General features: G+C 45.4%; 1 protein-coding gene and 1 long non-coding RNA gene across 2 annotated transcripts in view; both read left to right on the plus strand.

The window, feature by feature from the left end:
- The first annotated feature begins 1942 nt into the window (after positions 1 to 1942).
- On the plus strand, positions 1943 to 6418 carry LOC129380800 (uncharacterized). Its single transcript, XR_008608985.1, has 2 exons — positions 1943 to 3023; positions 6217 to 6418. It is a non-coding gene; the product is annotated as an uncharacterized lncRNA (long non-coding RNA).
- Positions 6419 to 8230: 1812 nt separating this feature from the next.
- Positions 8231 to 16527, plus strand: part of Kua (Plasmanylethanolamine desaturase Kua) — a 139803-nt gene continuing 131506 nt past the window's right edge. The window contains exon 1 of the mRNA XM_050195450.3: positions 8231 to 9135. Within this exon, the coding sequence (XP_050051407.1) occupies positions 8943 to 9135 (193 nt within the window). The 5' untranslated portion in view covers positions 8231 to 8942. The remainder of the gene's footprint in view (positions 9136 to 16527) is intronic.

Genomic DNA, 16527 nt, shown 5'->3' on the forward strand with positions numbered 1-16527 from the left:
GTATTGCATTTGACATGATTGAAATGAGCTGCAGCATGGCATGGTAACTGTGGCAGCCTTTACAATGCCATGCTCTCTGAATTACACTTATGTGCATCCATATGCTGCAGCGACCAACTGTTTTTATTCAAGAAAGCCAGGTTTGTGGTTCAGCACACATCATACGCTGGCAAACTCACTGATGAGTCAACTCCCTCAGATCATCCCATGAGTCTGAGTGAGCCCAGCTGAGCAGTATTTTGGCGAGTTTGAGCCCGAGTGAGCTCGGCTGAGTAGTATATTCTTATGAGTTCAAGTGAGCAGCTATATATAATTTTGGCGAGTCTAAATAGTGAGTTCCGATTATTTTGCCAACATATATATGGTCCGTGTACTTTCGAAATTCAGGTACGACACTTGTGCATAGGTTGGAAATTAAGCTTCTCGCCAAGTGACTACTGCAGAAATGATCATAGAGCTAGAGAAGAACGATACGCCTTAATGATGCAGCGTGCCGCGCGGGATCCGTGGTGTGCAGCGTGCCAGTGGATGGGTGCGTGTTTGGGAAATTAGGGGGTTTCGACCCATCCACAGATAATTTCCATAATACCTTTCTCCATAGTGTATTATTGCGATAGCAATTTTTGGACACCCTAAGTGAATTTTCGCCATCGCCCTGATGTTTGGTTTAAAGTCCAAGTGTGACAAAAATTATAGTGCCCCGTTGCATCCCACGTGCTGGGGTTAATTGCGAATGAAAGGGTGCGAGGGTGAGCCGAGAAGGATGGCAGCTTTATGCGCGCTGTCCACGTCCCGTGATCAAGCGCGCGCTAGGGTAGGAGAGCGCGCGACGTCTCTTGCCCGGCCGTGCCCGTGCATACGGCTGTCCGCGCGCAGCAGAGTGCATATACACGGCCCGCGCGTGCCACATTTTTTAAAAGTAATTTGCGGCCGGTGTAAAGGCGGCAAGCCGACGTGGCTGCTGGTTTCACGAGTGTTGGAAGTAGCGTTATTCAAGTTTCGGACGAAACTTAGAGAACAGTGACTTAAAACAGTGAATTCCTTAGAGGGGCCAAAATTTTGGGGCGCATGAGCGGCACGTATAGTAGAATGCAGTGTTCCATTGTAAAAAAAAAATTTTGATGTAACAAAGTAGAGTGCTGAGTGTTACGTCTTTGTTACATCAAGGTTCAACAAAAATTAAGCGCTGGAAATCAGCGCTGGACGCATATGCAACTGGATCCACACTGAAAACATTTGAGAAAACATTTTTTTTTTAGATACTCTGTACATTTGTATAAATCCCTACCTGCAGATATTCCTCTGGTTTAGCCTAATTATGTGCTGCCTACTTAACTTACTGACGCAGCACACGTATCATTGCGAAATTTGCTTTTAGAAAAAGCACTGAGTTATTGAATTTTGCGAACAGAAAAAAAATTGCAACTTCCAATATAGCGCGCTTCCTAGGCTATTAAATAGCTACAATGTTCAAGGAACGTACTGTTTCCATGAGTGGTTTACTCATGCAGTAAGATGTACTGCTCCTACACCTTATGTAATAAAAAGCATATGCATCGACACATAGCAGCTGATATTCTTGCTTATTTTCTCATCACAGAGGTAGATGGGGCACATGAACCTATATGCTCACACAAATCAACGTGACCAACTACTGTGGAGACATGGCAACGATTCTTTGTTTACCTTGTACACCACAAGTGCGAGGTTTGCGCATTCATTTGACTTCATGAAACCCTATTTATACTACAGGCTTTACGGCAATGCTTGCATGCAGTGCGGTGAAGCGCTCGACAAAACTGCAAATATATGGTTTGTTTGATATTAACTCGAGATGCAAACGTTTGTGTAGGCAGGCAAGCAATGTTTCCATTCACGCAGCGCACCAAAAGAGCGTGGTATATGCATTGATCTGGTTAATTGACATCGTACTTTTGCCACTAGCTTTACGGCAGTGCTTGTGTATAGTGCTGCGAAGCACGACGGAACTGCACATTATTATACGGTGTGCTCGAAATCCACTCGAGATGCAGACGTTTGTGCAGGCAGGAAACGAATGATTTAATTCACGTAGCACAACACGAGAGCGCGCTCTATGCAGTCCTTTGATTTAATAAAACTCTATTTCTGCCACAGGCTTCACAGCAATGCTTGTGTAGGGGGCTGTGAAGCTCGACGCAGCTGTAACAACATCCCACGGTACACCCGATTTTTACCACGTTTGTTTTAAAGGGCCCCTCACAGGCTACATAACAAATTTTGGTTATACGCTGAAAGTTGTTACGTGCCCTCTAAGAAGTGTTCTACCGCAAGCATTTTTCAAATTGGTTCATTAACAGCAGAGAGAGAATTATTAAAGTGCCGCGAACACATGATTTCAGGAGGCAAGCGTCGCCGCCTATATAAACACTCTCTCGACTTTCCCCGTTTCGCCTGTGTAAGCGAATTTCCTTCACTGCGTTCTCCCATACCGGAGCCGAGGGGTCGCGCGGCGGGTATACCCTGCCGTCTTCTTTTTTTCACCGTCACCGGCACACTTCCGGTGACGGTGTCGTGCGAGCTGTTGCGCTTGTCTCGTTTCCTGTAGCGGACGATAATGCGCGCTCTACACGAGAACACATGATTAGCGGTATAAGTCAGTGCCCCAGCACTGAGGCAAACGCGAGGGGATGAAGGAGCATGATCGCAATGCTGGAACACAGTAGACAATGACGTATAGTTTCGTTCTCTGCGCGCGTGCAAACGTCGGAAAAAGGAGACGAAATGGAAATTCATATTGCTACAGTGCGAAGTAAAACAAAAGCACCCAGACATTCGGGTTGTATTTTTCATTATTTCTTTAAACTTTAATTAGTCCACTGAAGCAACGTACAGATTCAACAAATAACTGATGCTGCTTTGAATCTAAGTCACGTGTCACTCTGAATGACATCACAGCACAGCCTGTGCTCCTACGCAGCAGCAAAGTTATGGGCATTCATCTGCTTGCTGCTGCGATAACATTATGACACTTGAACTCAGAGGTACGATTTTTGTTGTGTGCATGAGGTTATAGATAGCCAGTAGACTACTTGTCTGATGTTAAATGCTATGACCCACTGGCAATCCACGATGCACTCAATGAAAACGTTTTTATGCTGTGTGCGGCGTGACTCTCCAGTGACCCACACGCAAGAATTCTCGCTCTTGTGTTGCCATCTGAGGTTTGAAATTGCAACTAACATATATTTTTATTGCATTGGACACGGGGTGGCATGTTTGTTTCGGAGAGTCGAGTGACGGCGCATTTCTCAGTTGAGTTTCTTGCAAACTTTCGCCGCAGTTTTTGAAATACGTGCCGTTGGAATAAGTACCTGCATTTTTCTTGCTACTCCCAAACTTTTCAGCGTGTCTAATAGATAGATCCTCATGCCCCTTCCGGATGCAAAAAAAAAAAAGCACAATGCAGAGGAAACAAATAAACTTAGTTTTGGGCCAGAAGAATGCACCAGCAACTTCGCGATCACCAGCGGATGAGTCAAGTGCTTCAGTGTCAGATGTTCAGCAGTGGACAGACAATGAAATCAGTGACAACGATAGTGTTTACGAACCATCACAGACCTCAGCCAGCATGTCGAATGGAGAGTCAGACCTGACTGATGATTCTGAGGTGAATGATTCAGGATACGATGCTCTCATTTCCCTCAGCCCATCTCTAGAGAAATGGACACCGGCAACAACCACTTCGCCTAGTGTGACACCGCACTCTAGGCCGCCCACTATCATTCAGTTGCCATCTAGCCGTTATGCCCCATCTTTATGTTCACTGTTTATTACGGATGACATTTGGCAAATGATGGTCAATGAGACAAACAGGTTCACACAACAAGTGTTGAAGTCAACTACTCCTAAATCTAAATCACGGTTGAAAAATTGGACGGAAACCAATGCCCAAGAAATTAAAGCCTTTATTCGAATACTGATTTGTATTGGTCTCCTCTGTCTTCCTACTCCCAAATCTAAATCACGGTTGAAAATTTGGACGGAAACCAATGCCCAAGAAATTAAAGCATTTATTCGAATACTGATTTGTATTGGTCTCCTCTGTCTTCCTACTCCCAAATCTAAATCAAAGTTGAAAAATTGGATGGAAACCAATCTCCAACAAATGAAAGCATTTGTTGGAATACCAATTTGTGTTAATCTTGTCCATCTTCCTATCTGAGTCACTACTGGGCAAAAAGTAACCTGTATGGTGTTGAACTCATTCGTCAAAATATGAGCCGTGGCCGCCTTTTCCCTACTTTTGAGGTTCCGGCATTTTGCGGACAATTAACTGGTTGCAGAGTTGCAGGATCATGTCTTTAAGATCCATCCACTGATAGAGAAATTTAACCAAAATTTTTGCCACTGTGCTTGAGCCGGGATAGGAGGTTGTGATAGATGAAACAATAGTGCCATGGCGAGGCAGACTTTCGTTCTTACAGAGTCAGGCTGTTCAAGGCATGTACCAAAGACGGTTACAGGCTAAAGGTTGATGTATATGCCGGAAAGTGTGACTGAACAGTTGGCATCGGACATGCCGAAGATGTATGCTTGAAACTCCTGCAAAATTACAAGGAAGTCGTGTGCCCGCTGTACGTAGACAACTTCTACATGAGCTTGCCACTCACTCTTCGCCTTCTAAAGGAAGACACTTTCATTCGTGGCACAGTTCGCTCAGTGAGGAAAGGGCTGCCAAAAGATCTCACTGAAGTAAAGGTTGCAAATGGCAGTGCTACCGGACTTCAGTCCAAAAATGGAGTGAAGGCACTGAAGTGGATGGACAAGAGGCCTGTTCTGATACTCACATCTGTCGCCAAATATGAAGCAACTTTGGTGGACAGAGGGAAGAAAACAAGGGACGGCGCACCAATCATGAAACATCAGGCCGGTCTCGATTGCAATGCAGCAAAAAAGGGCGTCGACTATAGTGAACAAATGACGTTATACCACAACTGCCTTAGAAAAGGACTCAAGTGGTACAGAAAGGTAGCTGTTGAGTTGCTCATTGGAAGTGCCATCATAAATGCGTGGAACATTCGTAGCATGCTTGAAGGAAACTCTATGCCAATTACAAAATTTCAAGATGAACTAGCTGGCTCATTCACTGTTCGGCCCTCGTCAAAACAACATCGAAGAAACTCGTGGGAGGAATGTCCACATGCTAAGAAAAACTGGCACGTCGGCACACTCAGTGGCACTGCACTGGCTGCTATGCGGCCAACAGTACCAGCAGTAGCCCAAACACTACGGTGAGAGTGAGAAAAGTGACCACTTTCTGTGGATAATCCCCTGGCAAGCCATTCATCTGTTTGTTGTGCTTTAATTATAAGCACAAGCAACCTGAGAAGCAAGCTAGCTTCAACCGTAAAATGAGTAGGATGAAAACTTCAAAACATGGTTAATGTTCCTACTAAATTTTAGCCTTTCTCTAACCAATAAATATTTCTAACACAGGAACTGACTTCTTGTCTTTTCTAGTGGCAAGCACTTTGTAGTTCAACATAGGTTTCTAGCATCTTGAATTCATTGAAGGGCTACAGAATGTATTAAAGAAAGATAAAAAGGCATAATGTTGTGCTGAACGTGATCAAGGCACATGTACAAGAAACTATAGTTATTTGTTCGATGAGGACAGTAATGTGCTTTAGCAAGTTAGAAATTTGTTATGAACTTGCCCACATTCACATCTTAACAGATTTAGCAATGTTTCCACTACGTAGAGAACCTTGATCTACAGTGCTTTTATCACCCTGAAGAAGGTTGGTGTTCCTATTATAAAATGTGTACTTAAAAAGCTCAATCTCTCAGGATTTTATGTTGTTTTACTTGACATAAGCTTACAAGGCTTACAGATTACGTGCTCATATCTCAACCTAAATACCCACTTCCTTTTCAATGATTTTCATTTCTGTAAAAGCTCAGTAAATTTCGTCAGACGAGAAGTGCAAATGCGTTTTTTATTCTTTCATACTTGGTGCTTGCTAGCCTGCTGCGATAGTGAAGTACAGCTTCAAGAGGAGAGCTGCCTGAATAGTTTGCTTTTCTGTATGCATGCAGTATTACACTTGAATGCAAGCCTTTTTGAGCTTTGAAAATTTTTTAATGGTCTTGTTCTGTTGGGTTATTAATAGAAAATGTTGAAACCTTACTGCACATAAAATTTATTCTATAGCCTGTTTATTTTTACAATAGTGATTGTTCTACAAGTGATCAACATCAGCTAAACAAGGGAGGCCTCTGCCTGCAGCCAGTGTTTCAACAAGAGGACTAGTTGACAAAGATGAGTTTGTCACAACGTTGGCTCCAGCCCAAAACATTCCTTATTCGACTTGTATTTACATCTTCCTGTGAATCTGTTTGTTGCTCCAACTCCAATACACAAAGATGAGTGGAATGCATAAGCTTACTTGTAGAGCTGCTCAATGAACTGCTGCATAAGTTCAACTCAACTGCAACGTTTTGAACATCAGGACATGTGTAAGTGAAAATTAGTTTGTGATGGCCATGTGGGTCTGTTTTTCTGCCTGAATAATAGGGAGAGGAGAGCAAGATAATTGCTTTGAGAACTTTTAAGCAGAAAAAGCATGGTGGATAAGGAGCAGTGGCCGGGATAAAACATTTCAGGAGTTCAATGTAGTAAGGAAACAGGAGTAATATGATTAACATTGCAAGAATATGAGACCATTATAACACTAGGGGAAACAGACTGGCCAATCACAATGAATTTTCAAATATTGTAACTGACCTTGCACGGCTGCTGTAATTAGGAAAAAAAATGTAGCACTGTCTTAAAAAGACAGCTTTTTTGTTTGTTTACTCTGCTATGCCACTGTACACATTATTACTATTACTTTTTTTTTCTTTTGGAACAGATAGTCACCATATGCCTGGAGGTTTTAGATCACCTTCTTGGTGTGCTCCCGATATATGAACAGTTCAAAAACATTAACATTGTTGCTTGGTTTATTGCCCAAATAGACCGGCACGTAACGACTGACTAAGGAAGCAGGCGTGTGAATATGCACATCCTGTATCCAATCAACCCCTATATCAATCAATATTGTACAATTAGACCTCCATATATTGAACTTTAATGTAACAAACCGTTTCACTTTGCAGAACTTATTTGGGGTGCATATAGAAACCTTCAATTTATTGAATTCTGTTTATCTGCAATTTAAATTTAATGAAATCATATTCTTCTAAAATTTAAATGAGGATATGTGTTGCATTTGAACTGTAAATTCTATGGACGTACAAGCGCTTTTCGGGAGTAAAGCTTCACGATTTCCTTCCCTAGTTTATTCGACTTAAGGACAAATTCTGCAGCAAAGTTATAAAACGACCACAGGCGATAAGCAGCTGAATGCGAGGTATCTGGTACAGACCGACGGCGGAAAACATACAAATCACAACAGCACACATTCAGGCGAGTATGTAAACAGGCGAACTAAGCAGGGAACAAAAACAATACAGCACTGCTTTTATAGATCCCGAATGATCAGAGTTTTGTCAAAGTTGGTGCAAGCACACATCCGCAAATAAAACTGGCTCCCTCTGTGCATTGCCCAATACTTCAAGAGCTGACGCCTACACGACCACCAGGGGAGGTTATAGCACTTGTTTCTGCTCTGATCATATAGTCATTCTTTCTCTATGGTATAGTGTTCGAATGATGTCGCGACAACGCAAGTACATCAAATAGGGGCGACGACCTTCCACAACTGCAGAACATCACAGTCATAGGCAAAGACCGTTTGCACATGTACTAACCAGCCAAACAAACTAACCACGGCAGCGAAGACCACTTAAATCGAAGATACAACGCAGAAACACGTCGAAAAGGTTTCACCATAGAGAAAGGTTACACCCTGTTTCACAGACGCTCACAAGAAATGTCCAAAGCATGTATGTACAAAGCGCACTACCGCCGCCTTTTAAAAATCCAACGGGAGCCAAGTTAAATCAGCTATAGTTGGCTATTTGGGTGAACGCAGCGAGGGCGTTACTGCAACCCGGTGAACGCAACGCACCCGTTCGAACCACCGGGTACGCGCAACGCCGGCCTTCAGTCTGTCACAATGATTCATTTTTTACTAGAACAGCACGTAAAAAGCTGTTTAAGCTTTATTATTACGCGAAAACATGTTTTGTTTAACTATGAAAACTTGTTATTGCGTGTACGACTATATGTTACGTAAAAAGTATTAGTGGGCCGCTAAAGTTGAAGGACAGACGACAAGGTTCGCGCTCGCTTTGAAACAGTTAGTCGTCTGTTCTTGCTTTTCTTCGCTTGGTCATGCATTGTAGGTGAGTAAAGATGTAATATGCGTGAATGGAAACATTTTATGAAGATTTTACTTTGAGAACGCGTTAATTGTGTAGCCATATCCACGTTTTAGACGAAGCGTCTTACAACAACAGCCAACACGAGCATCGCAGACACATATACGTCATTCCCATGACGGCACGGTGCCCCCTTAAGAAACTCCCATAGACGATGGCGCCAGATTTCCCTCTAGGTATTATAGTGAGAAACTCTATGCTTCCAGCGGCTCTGCCAAGTGCACTTCATGTTATGTAAGCGAGCCATATTATCTTGCATAATGCCTAAAAAATGTGATACATACGAAAATATTAACAAATATTTTGTGCGTAGAGTGCGCAAATGTTTTTTTTTTTTTTTTTTTTAAGATATGCGCCAGGTGGCGCTTACCTCCACCTATTTACCTTGCGTGTGAGAGGCGCGGTCTGTTTTATTTTTTTTCCTCTGCACTCGCCAATGAGGTTGTGATAGCGAAGAGCGAAGTGTACGAGCAGACCGGACGGTCTTCGAGTTCGGCTCCTCCGTTTCTTTCTTTTCCTTTAATTTCAAAATATTTTTATTTCGACTCTTCTGACTTGCCACTCAAAAACCGATGGCGATGGCGTGCAACCTGTTACCCCCCGTCAAAACGGAAAAACAGATCCTCGAAAACTCAATGCCCGAAGACGACCCGAACAGCAACTCGGACACATATCAACCGAGCAACGCAGTCGACGGCCAGCTGAAGCCAAGGTGGGGCCCACACCATGCTGGCGCTCGAGAGCTGGCGGGCCTCTACACCCGAGGTGAGACCGGCGCACGGATAAGCGGAGCCCGGAGAAGCATCCTTCCGGGTCGTTCTTTCTACTGCGACACCAGCATCTTCATTCCTTCTTTTTATATATTTTGCTGCATGACTGCGTGTACTAGCGCCTTATTCCTAAGCAATCGCTTCGTTTCTCTCCTGGTTCGTTTTGAAACGGGTACCGAATGTGACCTTGTTAAAAAGCTGTCTGCTATGTGGACTTTGGTATCGACATTGTATTAACTTAGCAGGCTGACAAGGTACCGGAAACGCAAATAGCATCGAGTTTGTCAAATGCGTCTATCGGACACGTCCTGGAGGAGTTTGCCCGCGCCCACATCACCGGCGAGATAGAGCGTGTGCATTGCATCGTAGCTGTCAATGTGCCGACTGTCGACTACTGTAGACTCTAGGGATGGGCCGGTATGAATCACCGTGGGAGCTTTCCTTATATACACCTCTGGGCGGTTGATGGACATGCGAGACCTGCTGTTTCGTCTTTCTGCAGTACCTCTGTTTACTTGAATGCGTGCCTGTAATATTTATGTTCAACTTTGACGCTGACATTTAAACATCACTGCCAGTAGTACTATTACGCCGCTTGGTTTCATTCATTTCCGACTGACTGTTCAGTGTCTGCATGTTCGCTTAGGTCAACGAGATTGGTGAATGTGCTTTTTTAGTTCTGTTACCTTGCAGATTAAGCTGCCAATGTTTATCTTTTTTCCTAAGCTCGGTCGAAGACAGAGACAGAAAACACTTAACTTGAATTAACATCGATTTTCTGCAAAAATGCCATCCAGCAACACGTTTTTTTAATCTTCAGCAGCCTTTTATGCCCGCTATTCGCTATACCGTTAACGTTTTCAGCTCCAGCGGTTCCTTGGAGTGTTGTGCAGATGTTAGAATTGTTATTAGCCACCATTAAAAACGTCATATCCACCAGATGTGCCTCAGCGTCGCTACTTTACAATGATAATCCACCGTTTTCTTATGCATTGGAAAAAGAAAAAGATCAGTGGCGATTTAGCGGTAAGTGCGAGAGAAAGGCGTCAGCATTACGTCGCACCGCTTTGAGGTCCCGGACTCTTGATTTAAACCGCGTTCACCAGATTGCTAAGTGTTGTTCAGGAGCTCACTCGACACACGTCCTGCCCTTCGAGGAGCAACGTGCTATGTCTGTAATACGGAGCAGACCACTGTCAGTGTGTGTGTGTGTGTGTGTGTGTGTGTGTGTGTGTGTGTGTGTGTGTGTGTGTGTGTGTGTGTGTGTGTGTGTGTGTGTGTGTGTGTGTGTGTGTGTGTGTGTGTGTGTGTGCACCGCAAGTATACAGGAGGCGCTGGCACCACGCTCTTCTAAGCTCTCCCATTCCCTCTCTACCGTGCACGTGACCGCGGCTTTCCACGCTTCACATACGCACACTTTTTTCCACTTTGACACTCCCAATGCTAACGCATTAAAAAAGAGCGTTTTAGAAAAGCATAGTAGTGAGGACAGAAGCTCACGTACCATCGTCTACTGAACTAGGTAAATAAAAACAACATAGAAACAGATTTACACGTGGGTTCAAACTCTCGACTCCTTTCTGTATGAAGTTGGTGCATGACAAATACTTCCGTGGACTATCTGATGGTGCTTTCTGGCGGTATCATGTTTATTGGTGTTTTTTTTTTTTTTTCGACAATCAGTATCGTCTTAGGAAAATAACTTTCAAGCGCCGTTGCTAGTAATGTGTGTCTAAGGCGAGCTTTCTTATTGTACTTTTTTTTTTTTTCAGTCGAGCCTTCTTTTTCTACCCCTCCTTGGTCTCCTTTCCGTCCGACGGTTTCTCGCCGAGTAAAGTGGGACAATCCCGGAGTCGATGTAGTAGTAAGCTGGGTTGATCTCGGAGACTGGTCAAATAAGGTGACTTGATGGGTCGATCCTTACACCAGGACACGATGTGTGTTGTCGCAAGGGTTTTAATGTGGTTTGTAGCGCGACTCGATCCTGCGGGATTGAAACTAGCTTATTTGCCTCTTCCTCCGGGTTTGGCGTTGATGTTTTGTCAAGTAGTCGGTTTGTCTAGATCGAGTGGGGTCACACACGCATGCAGCTGTGACACGGTGAGGAAAAACACCAAGGACATCTCGCCAGATAATTCAGGAGAGGTCGCGTGGTGAGGGTGATTGATTGATCGATCACGTGTTCCTCAGAGATGTTGAAATATCGCTGTTTCGTACTTATCCGTGCATAAACCACTGTCAAAATGCTTCCTTCACCACCACTCGCAAAACGTCCAATTATCTGCAAGTCATCGCTGCATCCACGTTGCATATTATGAACTTGTGTTGCATTTGAGCAGAATGTGTAAAAATGAAATAGGTTGGAAATATTTTAACAGTTGCAGCATCACGTGTCTCTTTACATAGGCACATAGCATTAACTTGACCTCATCCGATAAGGCTTCTTTTTACGGCAGATCCAAGTGCATTGGATCTGCCGTAGTCTTCTTTTTTTTTTTGTGAGCAAATAGAATTTTCGTCACGTCGCACATTCATTTTCTGTTCTGACTTGAACGTGTATGGTGAAAGCGAGTTCATTTTCTCACTCGCAATACGATTTGTTCGGGATTCATTAATTCATTTTCGACGAGCAGTCGCGTTTGCAAACAACTCTTCTGCTCCCCTTACCCACCATTCTGTCTACTGTGACCGAAGGTTCTATCACAACCGGAAGATTCTGGTCGAGGAGTGACAACGGGAACTGCCGCGGTGACGCAATGTGGGAAGCGCAGCCGCTTCCGACAGGGAGACGAGGGAAGCTCCTGAAACGAGGAGCAGAAGCGCCATAACGGGAAGAGCGTGAAAGGAAGCCGAACGACGGGGATTACGAAGCGCGACACCAGCAGTGGGAATTCGTAAAGAGGCCACGCTTTGAAGCTCGGAAGGAAGCGCAGCGTCTGGAGCGGAAGTCCGCAAAGCGTTGTGTGAGCAAGGCAAGAGGCGAAACAATAAATGGGGAGGCTGGAGTGCCGAGAGCCTTGTAGTCTCCACAAAGGACAGCACCAGCAGTGCGACAGCTATGACGTTTGTTATGTACGGCGGCAGATTAAAACGCCGGAAAAAATGCGTATTCCTAAATGCGAAACGCACAGAGCTGGTGGTTGCTGTTGCTACGCGTTTTTAGGGAACTGAGTGATTCATTCTGGTGAGAAGGGGCACTTTGCTCTGGTGCGTCTAAAACGAGCTACGGTTCCGCGTGTCGGTGCAGCCGCAGTTGCTCTGTGCGCAGTTTTCATCTACGCCGCGGGCACTTGATCAGCATAAATGGTAGACTATAGTTTTGAATCTTCCTCAGCATTTGGTAGTTGCAAGAACTCAAGAATTATAGTTTTAATCGGTTCGCCTTTGCGGAGGCGGTAGCTGCTGTATAGCAAGACACACAGCAGCTGAGTGCAGTAAAGTCTCGGGTGATGCGAACATCACGGAAGGACGTAAAATATTCGATTTATAGCAAACAGAATAACTAAAATTTCTATGTTGATGCGGAAATTATCATCATTCATGCTAACTTATTCACGGCTGGAAAGGCCCATCACAATCGGTGACTGATGGTTTGTTTTGGACTCGGTGACTACCGTGAAAATGTCCGCAAATCGGGCGGTCCGATTCCGTCCGAAGAGAGACTTTTCGAGGGAAATATTTTGTTACTTTTCGCAGCGGCGTGCGCCAGCACGGGAAACTCAATGGTTTGTTGCTCATTCCCAGTGCTTCAGCAGTGTCTATAGGTTTCGTTACAGTGGGGCTTTTTGCGTTCGCCCTTTGTGTGGTCTCGTGTGAATCGCGCGTCACCGTATGTGCGTCATCGGCGCTTTTGGTTGGGCAGCGCGAATTCGCGGGGTGATTGCTGCCTACGCACGAGCTTTCTCCATTCCTTTCAGTAAGCGCACAGAGCAGCTTGCTATATGAGTGGGTCCGCGGTGTTGCGTACTCCAGGGTAGTGATCGTACTGCTGCCGAGTTGTAGCGACGCCTGTATTATCGAAGCTCGACTGACGTTACTATTGGGTAGCGTGGCGTTGTCGGCGGGCTGCAGGCATCCGGTAGACCATGGCGACCGGGCAAGGACGAGACGATTTCTAGTGCGAAACTTGCACGATTTATTCAAAGGTTTTTGAAATATGAAGAGAAGTGATGAAAAGTACATTCCGGAGCCCCTTAAATAGGCTCTCTACAATCGTGGGAGGGATCTTGATTCCGTCGACGTCACGTGACAGGCACAGAGTCTGGTTTGTGGGTGGGCGTCCCGCCTCCGTATATACCAAGCCGCAGGTCCGTAGACGTTTTTCCTTTCTTCTAGGCGACGTTGGTTCGCGGAAAGGGCGTCTAGTGGCGGAAGGGCGACTGATCCATTCTCCCAGTTGACGTATTCGCGAGCGCGCCTCTGCAGGCGGCAGTCTGCGGTCCTTGGAATAGTAGACAGCTGAACTTTCTCTTTCGCGCGTTGCTGGTTCGCAGAAGTTCTCCTGCAGAGCTTGACAGTTCGAGGAAAGGGTCCCTCTAAAGTCGCACACACACAAAAGGGGCCTGTAAACACTGCGGGGCTTCCGCCAGACCTGCATACACTCGAGACAACCATGGCGAATTAGGAAGTCACACTTCGTTTTGATGAGGCATGGTGGGCGAGAGTCTTTTTTGAACGGGCTGCTAGACGCCAACCGCAACAGCGGTCGACCACCGTTCAGGCCTGCGCGCGCATGTGCGCAGGCCCGAACATCCGTCTGGCTCGATGTTTACAAAATGAAGACGGCATGGATGGCAGCCACAGCGAAGACGTGCATGTACGCGTTAGGCAAGGGCCGCTCGAGACAAACAGGTGTTCCAGACCACAGACTGGGCTGCACCTTGAAGACGCCAATGAGTGATGCCACACTTGAGCAACACGTCAACAACACGGCCGACAACACGTCAGAGCTTGCCTCTTCGCCACAACAGTGACAAAAAACATAGACGCCTTTCTCATCACGTTTCATCAATAAGGGCGTGGAAAGAGCGCTCGTATACGTGTTAGAATTTTTAACATCGTACACGTTGGACTTCGGTCATTGAGTGTCTCATATTCGTATTATCTCGAAATTCGTATGACCGAGATTACGGCTGTACTGCTTGACCCTCCTGCCCCCTTCTACAACGGGGGGGGGGGGGGGGGGGGGGTTGTAGAAGGGGGCAGGTGGAACAAGCAGTCCCCCCCCCCGCGCGTGTGTCTATGTATGTGCCATTTTACGCAAATTACCGTTCCCACAAGTTCAGGTTAGCGGAGGAAATTGCACTTTAAGACAGATTGTCCCCTTCATGAAGATTGGCCAGAATTGACGAACTTTTCTACGAATCAGGGTTAGGTTAACGAATTCGCGTGACCTAATTTTATAGTGTCGCCAGTGAGCTCTTCTTTGGAATGTGACTACTGTCATGAAATCGTCGGCATTTCGCTGTGTCCATGCATATGTGACTTATGCATCTAGCTTTCCGGTAAGCCTATGGGCTCTCACATAGGCAGCGAGTCTTCTTCTTTAGTGGCACGAGCATCGAGTGACACTCTTGTTTCTTACGCAGCACTTCCGGTTCACCTCCTGAGACGACCAGGAAGGAAATTCAACATAAATCAGAAAAAATGGAAAAATAATACAGTACAAAATTCATGGATTTCATTATATATACGATATCAGAGAATAAGTGTAGTTACAAGTTGAGTTACTGAAGTGTCTGGAATTATTAGAGTCAATTAGAAATCACTAATTACCGCACACCGAAGCACAGAATCGTAGACTTTAGAGACCCGCCACGTGAGCACGACTTTGGCGAAATTCCTAGAAACCCGGAAGCAGCAAGTGGAAGTAATGACACCACTGATGACATCACACACAAAAAGGTGGCATGATATTTAACCGGCTAATTAATGGGAAACAGTTGCCTTCGGTTAGTGTGTTGCGTTCGCCTAAAGTTAACCTAAAGAACACCAACGCCGAGGTGCAAGTGCCACTAAGAGACACCTAAGTCAAAGATTAGAGTCGCCTACCATTTTTTTAGGGAACTCGCGTGAGTAGATGAGCGCAGCTTTCAAATCTCGCGTTTTCTCTCCGCTTCTCGCAACTCATACGAGAAGCCGGTGACCGCTCGGTGCTATGCGTCAAAATGTGGCGGTAGGGCGCGATCGGCTGTCATCGAGGTGCCCACAGAAGAAAACGTTGTTCGATGTCAACAACTACGCGGCACGTAGCGCGCTCGCACAACGTGACAACGGCAGCCGTTGACAAGCCTCGGCAGTTGTCTCGCGACTGAAGTGCAGTGCTCTTACTGCGCCGCTTGTTGTTTTGGCAGCCGTGACACGCGGAGTCGTGATCACTGGGCAGCCAAGTTGGGCGACCTGAACGCCTTTCGCAACTGCAACCCTACAGGGTTCCACAATATGTAGTCAGCTATAGGGCGGTGCCTCAGACTCTTTGTCTCGAGGTGCTTTATGTCGGTGTTCCTAGGTATATACGCGCTGCCCCATAGCAAGTGTCATGTGTTACTGGGCTGCACTCTGTCGCGGCAGTCGTTCACCACCTGAAAATGCTTACATGTCTGAAAAAGTGCCTGAGTTTTAATCTGTGCTAGTTGGGTCATGCCAACTGGCCCAGTCCATATTCAACTGCAGCGCAAAAAGGACAGAGCAGAGACACAAGAACGGAGACACATTCGAGCGTTCCTTCGTTCTTCCAGCTGCTCCGTCTTTCGTGGTGCGTCTTTCGTATGCTCACCTTATACAAAGCAGTGCCCGCAAGCGCACCTCTGTTCTGCGTAATACAAAAAAAAAACTCCTACATAAAGCTTGAACACGCAATGTTGGCCAATATAGGGTATCTCAAAGCACACCGACCTCTTAATGGAATAGCGTACTATATTTGACGTAATAGTTCTGCGGAAACCCCAAGGTGGATAGAAGTAATTAATAAAGGGAAATTCTTTAAGTTGATTTTGTTTGAGTTAAACATTTGGTATGTGCCTCTGGGTGTGTGCCCATTCTTGGCCAATCCTCCAGAATGGGTACGTGCCACTGTGACACAAGTGGCACAGAAGTCTTATGCTTAACCAGGTGTTTCTCCCCGAAATTAGGCGACAAATAACAATAGGAGTCTGTTTGGGCACTTGGTAGAGCAGTAAACGAGGGATCCAAAATAACTGTGATTGTCCGGAAACATATATTTCTCTAATTCTTCTACACAAATTAAAAAAAAACGCTACTAGAAGTCTTTATATTACACTTCGCTTGTTTACTTGTCCTTGGCAGTGTTCTTCCTTCGCTTCTTTCCTGCGCGAGTCCATTTGATGTGGTTGCTTGTTTGTCAAGTAAGGGAGAGGTGTATCTCACA

This window comes from Dermacentor andersoni, chromosome 1 (genome assembly GCF_023375885.2).
Source record: "Dermacentor andersoni chromosome 1, qqDerAnde1_hic_scaffold, whole genome shotgun sequence".
Taxonomy (NCBI): domain Eukaryota; kingdom Metazoa; phylum Arthropoda; class Arachnida; order Ixodida; family Ixodidae; genus Dermacentor; species Dermacentor andersoni.